The sequence below is a fragment of the Simochromis diagramma genome, unplaced genomic scaffold (genome assembly GCF_900408965.1).
Source record: "Simochromis diagramma unplaced genomic scaffold, fSimDia1.1 OVJJ01000802.1, whole genome shotgun sequence".
NCBI classification, from domain to species: domain Eukaryota; kingdom Metazoa; phylum Chordata; class Actinopteri; order Cichliformes; family Cichlidae; genus Simochromis; species Simochromis diagramma.
In genome coordinates this window covers 23335043-23351000 of record NW_024387492.1, presented here as the reverse complement: position 1 = coordinate 23351000, position 15958 = coordinate 23335043, and the positions used below count along the sequence as shown (strand labels likewise).

Below are 15958 nucleotides of genomic sequence, written 5' to 3'. Positions count from 1 at the left end.
CAGAGCTAATCACACCACAACCAAACAGTCACTGACTGCAAAAATGAGCTTTCTTCAAATGATTTCACTGTTTTTATTTCGTTGATTATCCATAACCCACACGCAGACACTGTGGGGCACATGTCACTGTTTCTTTGTAGCTCCCATGATGTTATTGAGGCTGTCAGAGGAGCAGTTTGTGTTTTTAAAGCAGATTATATTAAATTCTTTGTAACCAGTATTCTCTTCAAATCCAATCACGCCAATCTGGCGAACAACAGTTAATCATGAAGCCACGTTTTCTTACACCTCCTACAAATCTTTTCCCGAGCCATTTGTAATCCCGTCCCAAAATAACATATTAGGAACGCTTGAAGAATGAAATAATCTCCAGCAAGGTGTGCGTTAAGGGATTCATATGCATATCACAAAAGCCACTGGAGGCTTCTTTGTGCCAGATGCCTCTGCACAGACCTCCCCGTGGGCACGAATTTCTACTGGAGGTAGAAATAATAAAAAAGTATTCACAGTGCGATCTGTGGAGCCAAGACGCTTTTTAGGGGAAGCGCCGCAGTAAAACTAAGTGCTGTCATCAAATTACAGGTGTTCTGTCAAGATGATCAATCTCAGATTGTTAGGTGTACTGAACTGCTCATTTTCATTCTACTCTGCTGGTAAATAAACTTCCTTATGGATGAAGAAGAGACATCAATATTAAAGCCACCCGACCCTGCACCCAGTCATAGTCAAATGGCACAAAAAGCCTCATAAATAAGTCTTAGATAGTCTTAGATACATCTCTGGGAAACTTAGCTTCAAGTCTTCTTAAGCTAGCCTAAAGAACTACTACAGCATCCTTGCTCGATCCAGTCATTGTAATAACACTGGTGTGATGACAAGTGAAGAAAAGGTACTTTCACTTAAGCACGTTATGCTGTGTGGTGCGTGCTACCTGAATCACAGTCCATAATTACATCAAGCCTCGACATGAACTGAAATCAACATTAAAATCATTTTAATTATTTCTCCAGCGGACTTTGAAATGTCAAATAAAAATTCTGGAAACAATGAGAACTTCACAAAGCTTGTTTAGTGCAACCAGAACTTAAAATCATTGTGTCACTGAAGAAGGACTCAAAAGTGAAATAAGTGGAAATCAGAACTATAAGGCTTCAAATTATAATGTCTCATTTTTCGCAGCTGTATTTAATTGTATTCATACTGTGTATACTTGTAAGTACTTGTATTTGAAAACATCTTGTTTTATAATATATAAAGCAAAAAGAAACCTTTTTTAATGTACCTAGCTGACAAAAAAAAGCATAAAATGAAAAATAAATACAAGTGTTTAAAACGGCCATTATTCTCTTGTATAATGTTTTTCAGTTGATCCTGTTTAAAGAAGCTATTGGAGTGTTTTTAGTTCTCTCTCTCTGTCCCTGTCGTTAAATGCATAAGCATAGCTAGTTGGGCTTCTGTGCTCAACGCCTGAACTGAAAGGCTGAGATGACCATACAAGGAATATCTGCGCTCACTGACATCATAAAGATCCAAGGATAGAAAAAAAAGTTCTGAAGTCTGAGCTCTCCTCTCACAGAGATCACCTTTACATACACCAACATTAGTTCTGAAACTTTGGCCGTTTTCTGTGAACATCCACCAGTAGAAGAACAACGCATATATAAAATTAAGGAAAAGACACAGAAAAGAAAATGAGACAGAAGCGGAGCGTGAAATGACAGGATTATTATTTCACTTAATGTTGCTAAAGTAAACACAGAAACAGGAAACCAGCAGTAAAATGTGACCGTAGACCTGCAGAGTTTGAGCTGGACGAACTCAAAGAAACCCGGAGTGATCACAGCCATAGAGTCGCTCGCATGCCCACAGCCAATCAGAAACAAGATCAAAGCACAAAACAGAAACCTTTAGTTGTGTTCAGCTCCTCCCTGATGGGTGTGATTTTCAAGATTGCACAAGATGCACTCTTTTTCTACAAGGCTTGCTCTTGTTCTGCAAGCTGGAGACGCAATCCACATCACGCTGCCTAGCCCCAACCACCCCACCGCTGAGCCGAGGGACACGAGAGGCAGGATTTATCACTGACGGGCAGCTCTGCCCAAAGCTCTTCATCCACTTTTCTCCACCAGAAACCTCTTTTCACTCATAAACAACAAAGAAATAAAGCACTCAGACTTCTGTGTGATGAAACAGAGTTTTTGGCACAAAAGATCTTGTCGAGGTAATTGAAGCAACAGCGGTGAACACGACCAACGAGCATTCAGTAAGCACTAAGAGGTTCCTGGCGTACATACAGTAGAGGTTCAGTCATTTTCTTCTTCTCTGGTTTCCTTGACGTTTTATTAATTTCCTTTTTTTTTTTTTTTTTTAGTTCGGCTCTTAGTCCCGCCCTCACGGACTTTGCTGCTCCATGTTTTCGATCAAGGGGTCTTTCTTTAGGAACTGCAGATGTCTGATGGACCTCCACACTCCGACATAGCTATCACTGAGTGACGTGGCAGCAGTGGTGTTCTCTTTGTGGAGGTGCTCCCTCTGCATCTCCAGTGCCTCTTTTTCTGTCATGACATGAGAATTGACACCTTTCTCACCTTCTCCCGTCCACAACTGTCCGTTAGCCAAATGGGCCGTGGCTGCTGCCTCCTCCTTGTCGTCACTGCTCGGCACTCCTTCTGTCTCTGGCTGCTCTGGATCAGATCCTGTAGTGGGACCGCTCCCGTCCAGCGGAGGTTTCTCTCTGTAAGGCTTGCCCGGCAGCCCGTTGTCCTTTCCCGCCTCCTCCAGGTCCTCGTACGAGCTCTTCTTCTTTGTCTCGTAGTATTTAACCACACAGTAGGTGATGGAGCCGATGGTGTTCACCACCACACCGCCAATGAAAAGACTGGTGGGTGCAACGTCACTGAAGGCCAACATACCGACGGTGATGGTGGCGATGCTCTTGACCACACCAACGAAGCTGGTGGTGACAGCCGAGTTGATGTAGGTGCAGTGCAGCGTGGTGAAGTTCATGGCACAGCCAATGAAGATGCAGAAGATGAAGATGACCGTGATGTGAGGGTCCGTCCAGCCCTTGTATGACCAAATGTTGATGGCATCCATAGAAATGAAGGAGCACACCAGCAGCACCTGAGAGAAGACGATAAAAATACAAAATGAGAAGCGAGAATAACGATGGCAGTAAAGTTTGAAAATACACCACTCCATACCGGTGAGGCCATGATGGCGATGGCGTACTGTGCGGTAAGTGGTCCATACTCGCTGTCCAGACTGGTTTTCTGGATCAGAACCAAGTAGGAGGCATGGATGATGACGGCTAAAACACCGGTGACGTAACCAAAGGGATCACCTGTGAGATCACCGGCACCTGCGGAGAAAGAATTTAAATCAAGTTTTTACATTTTTTTATTCCAACATCTGTAAAGTTTCTCTCGATTTTATTTACATGATATTTTTCTGAACTTTAAGTTCAGTATAACTGGGATATGGTATGTTTTATCCACAGCCTACATCAATATTAATACAACTTTTTGTAACAGGGCAACAAACAATAGCACCCTGTCAAGTGCCAACTGCACCTTACTTCAGATGCCCGCTAAGTCTACGTTCCAACATTGAAGGGCGGGGCTTGTTGGATCAGTTTAGGAAGTCAAAACAACTTCCGATTAGGAAGAGATGGTAGACTGGGTCCAGTCCCTTCACAACAGCAATTCCCAGCAGCTTTGTGTTTTGTTAAATGGATGATTTTTTATTTATTTTTTATTCATCAAGACGTCTGTTTATTTGATGGGTAATTTGCTATAGTAACCTGAAACCACACACTGTCCGGGGAAAGCTTAAGTACACCCTGTAATTAAATTGCTTATAAAAAGAACTTCGGGCACAAATACTCGAAGAATTCATTATTTTCTCATGTGGTTGTGAAAGAATTTTGCAGGTATTCATTCATTCCACAGCATTTCGATCGTGTTGGGATCTGGACGTTGTCTGTGTCATTGCAGCATTGGGTTCTAGAGCTTTAACGTTACTGTGAAATGTTGAGCAGCATTTTTCAGACAGCTTCTCCTTCTGTGTCTGAGAGGTTTCCTTGTGTTTTAGCATATCTGTGATATCAAAAGATGGGAGATTGTGGGAGTTTGTAGGTGGGAAAGCCAAGGAATGAGGACAGATGATAAAGAAGGAAAGATGGAATTAATCCTGTGCTGAGCCTGTATGCTGGAAGCTTGACAAGGAAGCTTCTCATACTGAAAACAAACTACACTAACTGAAGCCTCGTCTGCCAGCGTGATGTCAGTGCTCGTGTTGTCAGTGAAAACCAACCAATACACTTGGTCAACCTGCCCATCAGATTTGGCAAACACACAGCAGTCACTTCCATTTTTTTACATATTCCATCTTTGGATTCATCCACTGCTGCTGACTGTCCCTTACAAATGCACAAGTTCCTCGTGTTTGAGAAAGTGGTGCTCATTGCTTTTAGAAAACTGCTGGATTTTTAAAGCACACAATAATACATGTGACTGTGGATATTTTTAATGTAATTGGCTTTGGGCTGGCAAGTCAGAAGTTGTTACTTAGAAACGCTTCTTGTTGGTAGAAATCAGGAAAAGACTAAAAACTACAATGAAACTCATTAGGAACTTGAGAAAGATGGTATTAGAATTATTTTTAAAAAACACACAAACTTTAGTGAATCAGGTTCTGACTCATAACGACTTCCACTGTTGCAGTCGCATGCTTCTGTTGGCCCATCATCATCATCTGCAATGATACAATGTTGCGCTTCTTCCACACGGCCCCTTTTCTATGTGAGCCTTTTAGAAATTCTTCAGTACTGGTGATGGTGCAGAATGCGCTCTGATCAGCAGCAGTGAACACCAACCATTTGTAGCATTTGCACCTTTATTTTAATTTGCACCTTTGTCGCATCTGCGGCAGATTTACTGCAGACTCTGATCAGGAAAGTGAGACGCCAAAAGAGAGGTAAGCGAGCCGGCGCACTCGTGCGTCTGAGGAGATGCGGACTGCGAACTGCTCTTCCTGGGATCTTCCTTTCCAATGTACGCTCACTCAGCAATAAGATAGACGAGCTGGCCCTGATGAGAAGCATGAACAGAGACTTTGCCTCCTCCTGTGTCTTATGTTTTACGGAGTCGTGGCTCTGTGAGGACATCCCGGACGGCGCGCTCAAGCTGGAGGGCTTTCATCTGCTGCGCGCGGACCGGCAGGCCTCTCTCTCTGGTAAGACCAAAGGTGAAGGTGTCTGCTTCTACATTAATAGTGGCTGGTGCACAGATGTAACAGTGATTGCTCAGCACTGCTCTTCCTCTCTGGAATACCTTTTTATTCACTGAAAACCGTTTTATTCTCCGCGGGAGTTTGCTTCATTCATCCTGGCCGCTGTTTACATCCCGCCAGATGCGGATGCGCAGGCAGCTCAGTGCGCACTCGCGGAGCAGATACTGCACATGGAGCGGACATTCCCGGACTCTCTCATCATTGCTCTTGGGGACTTTAACAAAGCCAATCTGAGCCATGAGCTTCCCAAATACAAGCAGTATATTAAATGCCCGACCAGAGAGGAGAGGACATTAGACCACTGTTACAGCACGATCAGCGGGGCCTATCGTGCGGTGCCCCGCGCTTCACTCGGACTTTCTGACCATGTCATGATCCACCTAATCCCCGCGTACAGACAGAGGCTGAAGCTCTCCAAACCTGTCGTGAGGACCAAAAAACTGTGGAGCAACGAGGCTGTGGAGGAGCTTCGCACGTGTTTGGAGTCTACAGACTGGGACACAATGAAGGCTGGTTCTAACAGCTTGGACGAGTTTACGGACACTGTCACCTCCTATATCCACTTCTGTGAGGACAGCATTGTGCCATCACATACCAGGGTGAGTTATAACAATGACAAACCCTGGTTTACTCCTAAACTCAAAAAGCTGTGGCTGGAAAAGAGAAAGGCGTTCAGAAGCGGAGACAGGGACTGCTACAGAGAGGCCAAGTACAGGTTCACTAAAGAAGTGGACATTGCTAAACACCAGCACTCTGAGAAGATGCAGCAGCAGATCTCAGAGAATGACTCGGCCTCTGTGTGGAAAGGTTTTAGGAATATCACCAACTACAAGCCTAAAACCCCCCACTCCACTGATGACTTGCTCTTGGCCAACACCCTCAACGACTTTTACTGCCGTTTTGACGAGCCATCAGGCAGCCTTCACACCTCCAACGGCCCCAACAATAGAGACACTTTGGACACTCATTCCCCCACCTCTCCCCCCTCCATAGAGCCATCACCACCTTCAAACACTTCACCTACAACACCCCCCTCCTCACCCCACACAAAAGAGGATTTCACACCACCTCCTCCCACCACAACTCTTCATATTCATGAGGCAGATGTGAGGAAGCAGTTTAAGAGTCTGAATGCTCGAAAAGCTCCCGGCCCAGACGGTGTGTCTCCTGCCACCCTCAGACACTGTGCAAACGAGCTGGCCCCAGTGTTTTCTGGCATTTTCAACTCCTCACTGCAGGCATGTCATGTGCCTGCCTGCTTCAAGTCCTCTACCATAATCCCTGTCCCCAAGAAACCTAGGATCACTGGACTAAATGACTACATACCCGTGGCTCTGACATCTGTGGTCATGAAGTCATTTGAGCGCCTGGTTCTCTCCTACCTCAAGACCCTCACGGCCCCCCTCCTGGACCCCCTGCAGTTTGCATACACAGCCAACAGGTCTGTAGATGACGCCATCAACATGGCCCTACACTTCATCCTGCAGCATCTGGACTCCCCAGGAACCTACGCCAGGATCCTGTTTGTGGACTTCAGCTCTGCCTTCAACACCATCCTTCCAGACCATCTCCGAGGCAAGCTTTCCCAGATGAATGTGCCTGATCCCATCTGCCGGTGGATCACTGACTTCCTGACGCACAGGAAACAGCATGTGAGGCTGGGAAAGAATGTCTCGGACTCCCGGACCATCAGCACCGGCTCCCCTCAGGGCTGTGTTCTTTCTCCTCTGCTCTTCTCCCTATATACTAACTGCTGCACCTCCACCCACCAGTCTTTCAAGCTAATCAAGTTTGCAGATGACACCACTGTTATTGGACTCATCTCGGACGGGGACGAGTCTGCCTACAGGAGGGAGGTTGAATGTCTGGTGTCCTGGTGCAGCCACAACAACCTGGTGCTGAATGCCCAGAAGACAGTGGAGATTATTGTGGACTTCAGGAAGCACACAGCCCCACTCCCCCCCATCATCCTGACTGACACCCCCATCACCTCTGTGGACTCATTCCGCTTCCTGGGTACCACCATCACCCAGGACCTGAAGTGGGAGCCCACCATCACCTCCGTCATTAAGAAAGCCCAGCAGAGGATGTACTTCCTGAGGCAGCTGAAGAAATTCAACCTGCCAACACGGACGATGATGCAATTCTACACCGCAATCATCGAGTCCATCCTCACCTCCTCCATCATCGTGTAGTCACTATCAGGGACAAACAGAGACTGCAGCGTGTTGTGCGCTCTGCTGAGAAGGTGGTTGGCTGCAGACTCCCATCTCTGCAGGACCTGTACACCTCCAGGACACTGGGGCGTGCAGCTCGGATCTCAGCTGACCCTTCTCACCCTGGACACAGTCTGTTTGATCTGCTCCCCTCAAGCAGGAGGCTCCGGTCCATTCGCACCAGAACCTCTCGCCATAAGAACAGTTTCTTCCCCTCTGCTGTTGAACACATGAACAATAACCATATGACTGTTCCCACCACTAACACATGACCCTACGCTGTGTTCACTGCATCATTCCATGTTTGGCACTGATCACCACCTGCACTCATGTATATATCTATCTACTTAGCACTTTTAATTCTTATTCTTATTTTTATTTTCATGTCTATTTAAGCGTAATTTATAACAGTATGTTTGCACTGAAGCACCGCAGCAATTTCCTAATGTTGCAAACCCACTCAACATTTGGCAATAAAACCCTTTCTGATTCTGATTCTTTAAAGCTCCATAGATGCACGATTTATTCCTGCAGGTAGGCGGAAGGATTTTTATACTACCTCCTCACCTCAGTGATGTTAATCCAGGATAGAGTGAATGTGACCAATTTTCCAATTCATTGAAATTCAATTCAGTTTTATTTAAACAGGACCAAATCACAACAAGAGTTGCTTTGTGGCATTTTATATTGTTATATTATAGCAGCTGTAAAAACCAGCTGTTTTAATAAAATCCGTTTTTTTATTAAAATGTTTAGCTGTTCCTTAAATTGATGTCACTAAAAGCACATAAAACAACCATTAGAAGCTACTTTATGTGTTCATGGATGTGCAAACATTGCTCAGTGGGTTATCATAAAAACACCTTTAAACTCAGAGAGAATATATAATTTGCATTTTCTATTATTTTAAATCAAATTTAGAGATGACTATCCACTTCTAAAATAATTCACCACGTATAAGGCGCCACATTTGGTCTATTATCTTTCAACTCAATGTAATTGGTGTAGCTGTTCCCCTAGGTGTTACAATCGAGTGTAGCATCCCTGATAAAGGATGAGAGGGGGGCTGGTAAAGTTGGATGGGGATCCTGTTCCATCTCAGGCAGCCATCAAAGCCGTTCGTGCCCACTAAGCACTTACAAATCCACCAAATTCTCACCAGCACTTTTATGAGTTCATATGATTCAAAATGGGGTCAGGTATAATTTTCACAGAAGCTCAGCAGAGAGAATTGAGTGGATTTTCAAAATAAAAGCCCCATGCAAACTAAACACAGGTGTGCTCCTGGTGTGATCATCTGTCCCTTGTTAAGCATGTGTGATGTTTTTTACAACTTTTAGAATAAAGTTTAAAATCTGAATAAAGGCTCTGAGGTACAGTATGTGCCAACATACAACAGGAAGTAGACCCTGAAAAACATTCGGCTCAAAAGACTTGCTGCACAACAACATCAACCATCACAAAGGCATATTAAACTTGGGGTGGGGGAAGGGGTCATAAGCTATCTCCCCCATAATATTAATCATGGCTGAAAGATGTGCCTCATACGCAAACTGTTGACGTGACAAACAATCCAAATGTTGCAGAGATTTGGCTAATCCACAAGGGACGCATGGAAGATGCACATCTTACATTTTTTTGCGAGAAGCGGTAATTATCATGAAGATTAAAACCCAGGATGATGAATCTGTCCATTAGATTCATATTCTGCAGAGTTCACAGTCCATGTTCCAGCAACCTCCCATCCAGCAGACTGGATTAATCCAGGAAATGAATTGTGCATGGAGGTTTTTGTTTATGACTTCAGGATCGTTATCGCTAATGGAAGGGCAACATTTACTGCTGAGAATGATGATTAAAAGATCTGTATAAGACAGATAACTTAATGTTTAAACAGCTTTAACTGTTGTTGTTTTTAATGATCAGCTTCAATATTTTCTTCTCCTTTATGAAAAAAACAAATACATTAAAAGAAGATGGAAAGGCAGAGTAAACAAGTTAACAGAGGGATGAATGAACAGCAAGAGAAGGCTCTTTAAAAAGTACACGCTACACCTTTGACATTTGACCACGGACAGATGGATTTGACCTGAAACACTTGTGCTTTAGGAATAAGAGAGTGATGGATTGTTTCCCACAAACACAACACAAGTTAAAAGCTGTTTGAGAATCTGTTTACGGCACATCGCTTTGGCTATGTGGGTGTTACAAGCCAACCAGCCAACAGCTTATAGGACTGTGGGAGCTGCTCAAAAATAGAAGAAAACAGGTTCCTGGCACAACTTCACCAACTTCCAAGGTGCATAAAGAAAAGCCAAAAATGTTAAAACTCTGAAAAACACTGATATAGAAGCATTCAAAATGTTTTTACAACTATCCTAACACCTCTGTTCTTTAAGAAGGTGGTTAAAGTAATCAGACGGAGGCTATGTGGACCAGTCTGCCAATAATAGACATGACTGGAGTCTCCTCCACTCTTTCATTTTTTTTAATTTTGCAAATCAACATCTGTTTCAAGGCACTTTATATTGCAAAGTAAAGACCTTAAAATGTTAACCCCCCAAAATTGAGACAATCCACTACAAATAGCACTCTGACAGTGGAAATGAAGAAATGTCTTTTACAAGGAAGAGATCTCTGGCAGAACCAGACTTGAATAAGGGCAGCTGTCCAAGGCAACCAGGTAAGGGTGTAAGGGGGAGAAAGAAGGAAAGCATTTTGATGCAAAGATGGACAATGGGACAAGCAGCTCTGGTGGGGTAGTGTGTGTCAGCACGTTAATGGGATGTGGAATATTCTTGGACTTGGGCTAAAACCTGTTAGCACGTTAGTAACAAAGACATAAACAGGACTATGGGCGGTACAGAACCATGAGCACCTTAAACTGCCTCAGTGCACTAGTTTGTCACTAATTAACACTCAAGTGTGTGTGTGTTTGTTTGTGCTCACCAGCTAGCGCAGCTCCCCCGGTGGTGATGAGCACAGCGGTCACCACCCCGACAGACGGCACGCCGTTCCTGAGCACGCACACGCCAATGCTGAGCGTGAAGAGTGGCAGGCAGCGCTTGAACACGACGTACATGGGCAGGCTGAGGCCGCGCAGAGACCACAGCGTGAGCGTGGACTGCAGCGTGGAGAGGATACACACTGAGGCAAACTCCTGCACAGACAGGAAGAGACAAGCATCCATGGTGACACATTAACACACATTCACTTCACTGAGGACCTGACCGCTTTACTTGAGTATCTTGAACGTACTGGAGCAATAACAGAAATCTGCTTCCTGCTCAAGCTGATGCAAACACACATTCTCAGGCCTGAAACAGACTTGAAGTGTTTCCATGTTTCTGTGACTAAAATGAAACTTGTTTGCATCTACATAGCGCTGCCACAAACGATTATTTTGATAGTCGACTAGTCACCGATTATTTTTGCGATTAGTCGACTAATCAGATCATCATCTATTGGACGTAGAATGTACAGCTTATTGCACCAGCAGCATCTGCTCTTATATAACTATCATTAGCTTACAGCTTTAAGTGTTTAAGGTGTGTGCTAACTAAAAATAAAGACAAGATGATAGTTTATTAAATGTTAATGACATTTGCAGATTGTTTCGGTGGAGTTTAATAAACTCAGCCGTCTGCTCCTTGCTCTCTAAAATATAACAAGACACTGGAGTAAATTCTGAGCATATCACACTTCTGATAATCATCTGTCTGCTTGACGTTTATTCAGCTGTGTAAAAACTATAACTTTAATCTCAGCCAAACAGATTTACTCAGGAACAAATGAAAACCAAAAAAAAGCCAAACGATAACATTTTTAAGTTATCTAAGTGACTTATATATCATGTTTAACCTGAGTAGCAAAAGACGGCGGTGGGTTTGAAAATGATTTGCCGGGAGTCCGGTGTTCTCACCGGCTCTAGTGAGCCTTGCCCCGGCTAGCTATCGAGCTAGTGGGTAACAGACATCTCCGAAAATGTTGGAGCACTTTTGAAAATATGTGGTGTCTTGATAAACTGAGCAGATATTTGAAGTTTACACAGCTACATTCTCGCCTGAAAATATGTTAAACGTTTATTTTGTGACCCAGAAAGAATACTAAGAGTAATATTAAAACTAACTAGCTGCCGCCATTGTTGGAAACTGGAAATGGCCGTGCCACACTATGAATTCTGGGATATGTTGGGCCACAAAGTATACACCCAACCCATCCTTCAAATCTGGGGAAATGAAGGGCGCATTTGTCAGAGTCTTCGAATTTGGACAGTCTTCGTCGTATCGCTGTAACGTAATTGGCCTACAAATGCGGGCACAGGAGGATGTGGTTCCTGAATTTGGACACAGCTACGATACCAGACACTGCTTCTGCGGTGTGGTCAGTATTCAGATACCTGGATAATATTCGAGCGGCACAGTATTTACCACTCCAAAACACTGGGGGCACTGCACTAAAGAACTCCACTTTTATGGTAGTAGTGTCAGTAAATCGCTACACTTCAGAACTACACTTTAAGTACAGCATTTCCCCTGAAATGTAGCAAAACAGAAATGCCTCAGATTTACACTGAAGTCCAGAAATCTCAGCTAAATCTGCCTCCTAAAGCAGCAGTGAGTGCAGCTGGAGTTAATGTGCTGTGCCTGAACGTGTAGTATTTGTACTTTCATCCAGAAACACTCGTTGTGTTCGACGGATCAGGGCTTGGGTCTCAGTGGACTCTAACCCACAGCCTCTGTTTAATGTACATCGACTGTCATCATTTTTCACTGTCGAGGAGGCCAATTGTACAAATGCAAGCAGAGGTGGAATGACCGCAGTCGTGTCTCTGTGTTGTTCTGATGCCTCGTTTATACCCTGTTTCACTGAGTGAGAGATGGGAGGCCTGTTCTATGTAAAAACTCACATTAATTATGAATGATGAGCTTTGTTGTCATTGTAAGCAGAGCAAACGGTGAGATTTGGATGGCAGCTCCAATACAGTGTTTAAACTCAAAGATGCAGCTGAAGTGAAGAAGAACATTAATAATAAAATAAAGAAAAATAGACTAAAGCATCCAGTATGATGAGTTTGGTTCTCAGATCTGGACATTTTTATTGAATAAAAAGAATCTTGTGAACAAAAAAGTCGTTGATTTCTGAAAAGCTTCTATTCCTAAAAGCTTTGGCAAACACAAGCTTTGAGCAGGTGTCATTTATTTATTCTAATTACATTGTTTTTAATGATGAAGTAGTAAAAACTGAGCCCTTTCCCAGAGACTGCTGAATTAAACCTTACAGGGTTTAAAGGAAAACCATCTTTGTTATACAGTGTGTGTGTGTGTGTGTGTGTGTGTGTGTGTGTGTGTGTGTGTGTGTATGAATAACAGCTGAATAAGTCCATGCAGAATATACAGTCTGTTATTACAGTTATTGTAGTGGGGACATGAATGAAAAAGTACCATATTCAGGTTTTCGCTCTTCCTCCAGACTATGATTCCGTTCCATCACTGCAGTCTCTTTAATGTATCTTGTCAATCAGCCAGTAATTAAAGCAAAATGTTCCACTAAAACAAATTTCATTCAGTCATTAGTTTTATTGAGGCAGGTCTGAGCCGATGATTAAGCAGTTTCCTCTATTTCAAACCGTAACTTTCACAAACTGCAGTTTAAATGAGTGACCGTGGATTTAGAGAAAAATCCCTTAGAATGTGTTAAAAAAGTAGTGAAACTGATTTCACTACTTCATTAAATATAAATACTTGAATCTGTGTGTTTATATTTATATTTATATAATGAATACATTTTGAATAGTGAAGTTTTGATCTAAATAACAGAAATATTAAATTTTTGCGAGCCTCTAAATAAATAAAGCGAATAAAGACACTTTTTGGAGACTTCCTGTCACACTGGTTACCTTGGCGAGCTGCAGGCTGAACGGGGGGATCTCGACCTTCCCCAGCCGCCTGAGGGTCTCCAGGGTGACCATTGCGGTGCTGCTGGTCAGAAACTGTATAAGCGTGAGGAAGCCGAAGTGATAATTACTGATGAGGAACTTCAGCAGGATGTTCAGGGAGCCCGAGAACACGCCGTGCGCCACGGCCACGGAAATTCCCAAAAGTCGGCTCTTGAACACATCCATGACGGGGGCCAGAGAGGAGTCGGTGTCGGGGAGCCCTGTGGACAGGTCGGGTGCTGCCAGGCGCGGAACAGGAAGGACTTGAGGCTGCACAAAGCCCGCTGTCCGCGTTCAGGAGCGTTCAGACGGAGAAACGTAGCAGGAGCTCGCGCTCGGAGTCGGTGCTGCACGTGACACAAACTTTAGTTTCCACTGAATCATCATCACCCGTTGACATTCTCCTCTGCTTCTTTCTCGGAAAATAAAATCAGACGAAAAAGTCCTGCAGAAGTGGGAGCGCGGCGCAAACAGCGCAGCAGCAGCCTCTCCTCGGAGCGCGCACTCTGTAATGACATTTTGCCGCAGAGCCTCTTGGCTCAGAACCGTGGGGGGTGGGGGGCAGGGGGCGGTGTTTACCCGCTCCATCAATGAAGTCACGGAGGATACATGACCGCGAGTGTCTGCGTGGAAATGTCTTTATCTTTGTTTTGAGAGGCAGTTTAAATATTCATGACTTTGATTCGGCACCTCCTCCTCTTCATCAGAGAGAATAACCCTCACGAGCCAAAACCAAAAGATGAAGATATTAAATACTCTGTAATATTAATTCCAGCTATGATAAACATTTCTGTGTGCAGGGATCGGACCAGTGAGAGCGCATTCATCGGATTTTTGAGTCAACAACAATTTACTAGATTATTTATCCATGCTTTGTTGCGTTCTGTAGTTTGTTTCTTTGTGGGGGGTTTTCGTGGCTTCTGATTATTTCCCGTTTTTCCCAGACTTAGTACTTGACCCCATACATACATGTCTCTGTGTCTTTGGTAACACTTTATAATTTGGCTTGAGACTAAGGGCCTAATTTCTGAGTAATTAATCAGAATTTATTTGACATGATAATGTAATTATGTTTATGTACAATTACTTAAAAGTTATACTGTAAGTAAATTTGAAGTAAAGTATAAGTTAAAAAAAGGACAGTTAAATAATAGAAAAATAGATAGATATTTCCTTGTTTTCTATACAAATCTAACTTGTTACCTCCTTATTCTAGACTGTTCAGTTTTATTTATACAGTGCCAAATCACACCAATCGTTGCCTCAAAGTACTTTATATTTTAAGTTAAAGACCTAAATAATACACAGAAAAAAGTGAAAAGCCCGACAATTAGATGAGCAAGCGCTTTGGTGTCCTTTTAAGAGGACGAAACCTCCAGCAGAACCAGGCTCTGGGAGGGGTAGCCATCTGCCGTCACTGTTACTCTAGTGTAGCTACCTAATTGTACATAAGTATAATTACATTGTAATTTCAAAATATAATAATAGAAATTAATTAAATTACAGAGGAATTACGATTTTATTGACGGCCAATTACTATAATTTGATGGGAAAGGTGGAAAAAGACCTTATTATTGAGCTACAGATTCCAGATAAACTCTACAGTTGTAGAGCTAAAGCTGACGTGAGTATCCATCCACTTTGTTCCTTTGCTCAGAGTCATGACGGGGCCACAACCTGTCTCAGGTGTGGGATTCAGCGTGGGTCTCCAGTCTGAAGCAGGGAGCCTTTACATACATGCAGGAAACAACGAAACATTACCAGGTAGATTGATAAAGACTAGACCTGTACACTCTGTATCTGGCATATCTGAGCAGTCATTTCTTCCACCTTAAAACCTGAACTGTTCTGATTCAGAGAGCAAAACGTTTATTTGGAGGTGTAATAATCTCCTAAACTCCGTCTGCTGCGGATCACAGCCGCCACTGCCGACGAGTACGACTGTAAAGACTCAGCAGGAGTACAGATGACTGTAGCCGTGTTTACCTCTTCTGCAGTTCAGTCTTAATCAGATTTATTGCCGTGACAGATCATAGATTTATACGCTGCTGAAGCTGAAAACCGCACAGCGTGGATATAGGATGAAATAATCAACAGATTTTACAGATATTAACAGGAAGCAGCGCAGCATGTTCAGCGCAGGGCCTCGGAGTCTGAGTGTGGGCTGGAAGTATTATCTTTTGAAATATATTAATTAATCTGTAAAATATGAGAAATAAAAAAAACAAAGATGCTAGAAAAATCTGAAAGTGCAGCTGAAAAAAAACCCAGAGAAAATCCTCACACTAAAGACGCTGAAATCAGAGGACTACTCGATTAAAGACCTCGGAGATGAGCTGCTCATTTATTTGCACTAAACGAGTTTTATTAACTCCGTGTTTCATGGAATCGGCCCGGATCTGTGGAGCAGGTTTCAGGTTCTCTGTTCTCCAGGTGTGTAGAGAAATGAAATGACACATTCTTGGTTCACCTCAGCAGACTGGGCACCTGATCAATCGTGGGACAACGACAA

General features: G+C 43.4%; 1 protein-coding gene across 1 annotated transcript; it reads right to left on the bottom strand.

The window, feature by feature from the left end:
- Nucleotides 1–282: 282 nt before the first annotated feature.
- Nucleotides 283–13969, bottom strand: LOC120725341 (solute carrier family 35 member D3). The gene is made up of 4 exons (XM_040018176.1): nt 13408–13969; nt 10458–10668; nt 3204–3361; nt 283–3123 (listed from the first exon to the last, which is right to left on the bottom strand). Exons 1-4 carry the CDS (start codon nt 13630–13632, stop codon nt 2392–2394), a joined length of 1326 nt encoding a protein of 441 aa, XP_039874110.1. The 5' UTR covers nt 13633–13969; the 3' UTR covers nt 283–2391.
- Between the last annotated feature and the right edge of the window lie 1989 nt (nt 13970–15958).

Coding starts and splice junctions, on each gene's coding strand:
- LOC120725341 (XM_040018176.1), bottom strand. CDS start 13,632: ATGGATGTGTTCAAGAGCCGACTTTTGGGAATTTCCGTGGCCGTGGCG. Junction 10,669..13,407: donor TCAGCCTGCAGCTCGCCAAG/GTAACCAGTGTG, acceptor CTGTCTGTGCAG/GAGTTTGCCTCAGTGTGTAT. Junction 3,124..3,203: donor TCGCCATCATGGCCTCACCG/GTATGGAGTGGT, acceptor GTCTTCTCTCAG/GTGCTGCTGGTGTGCTCCTT.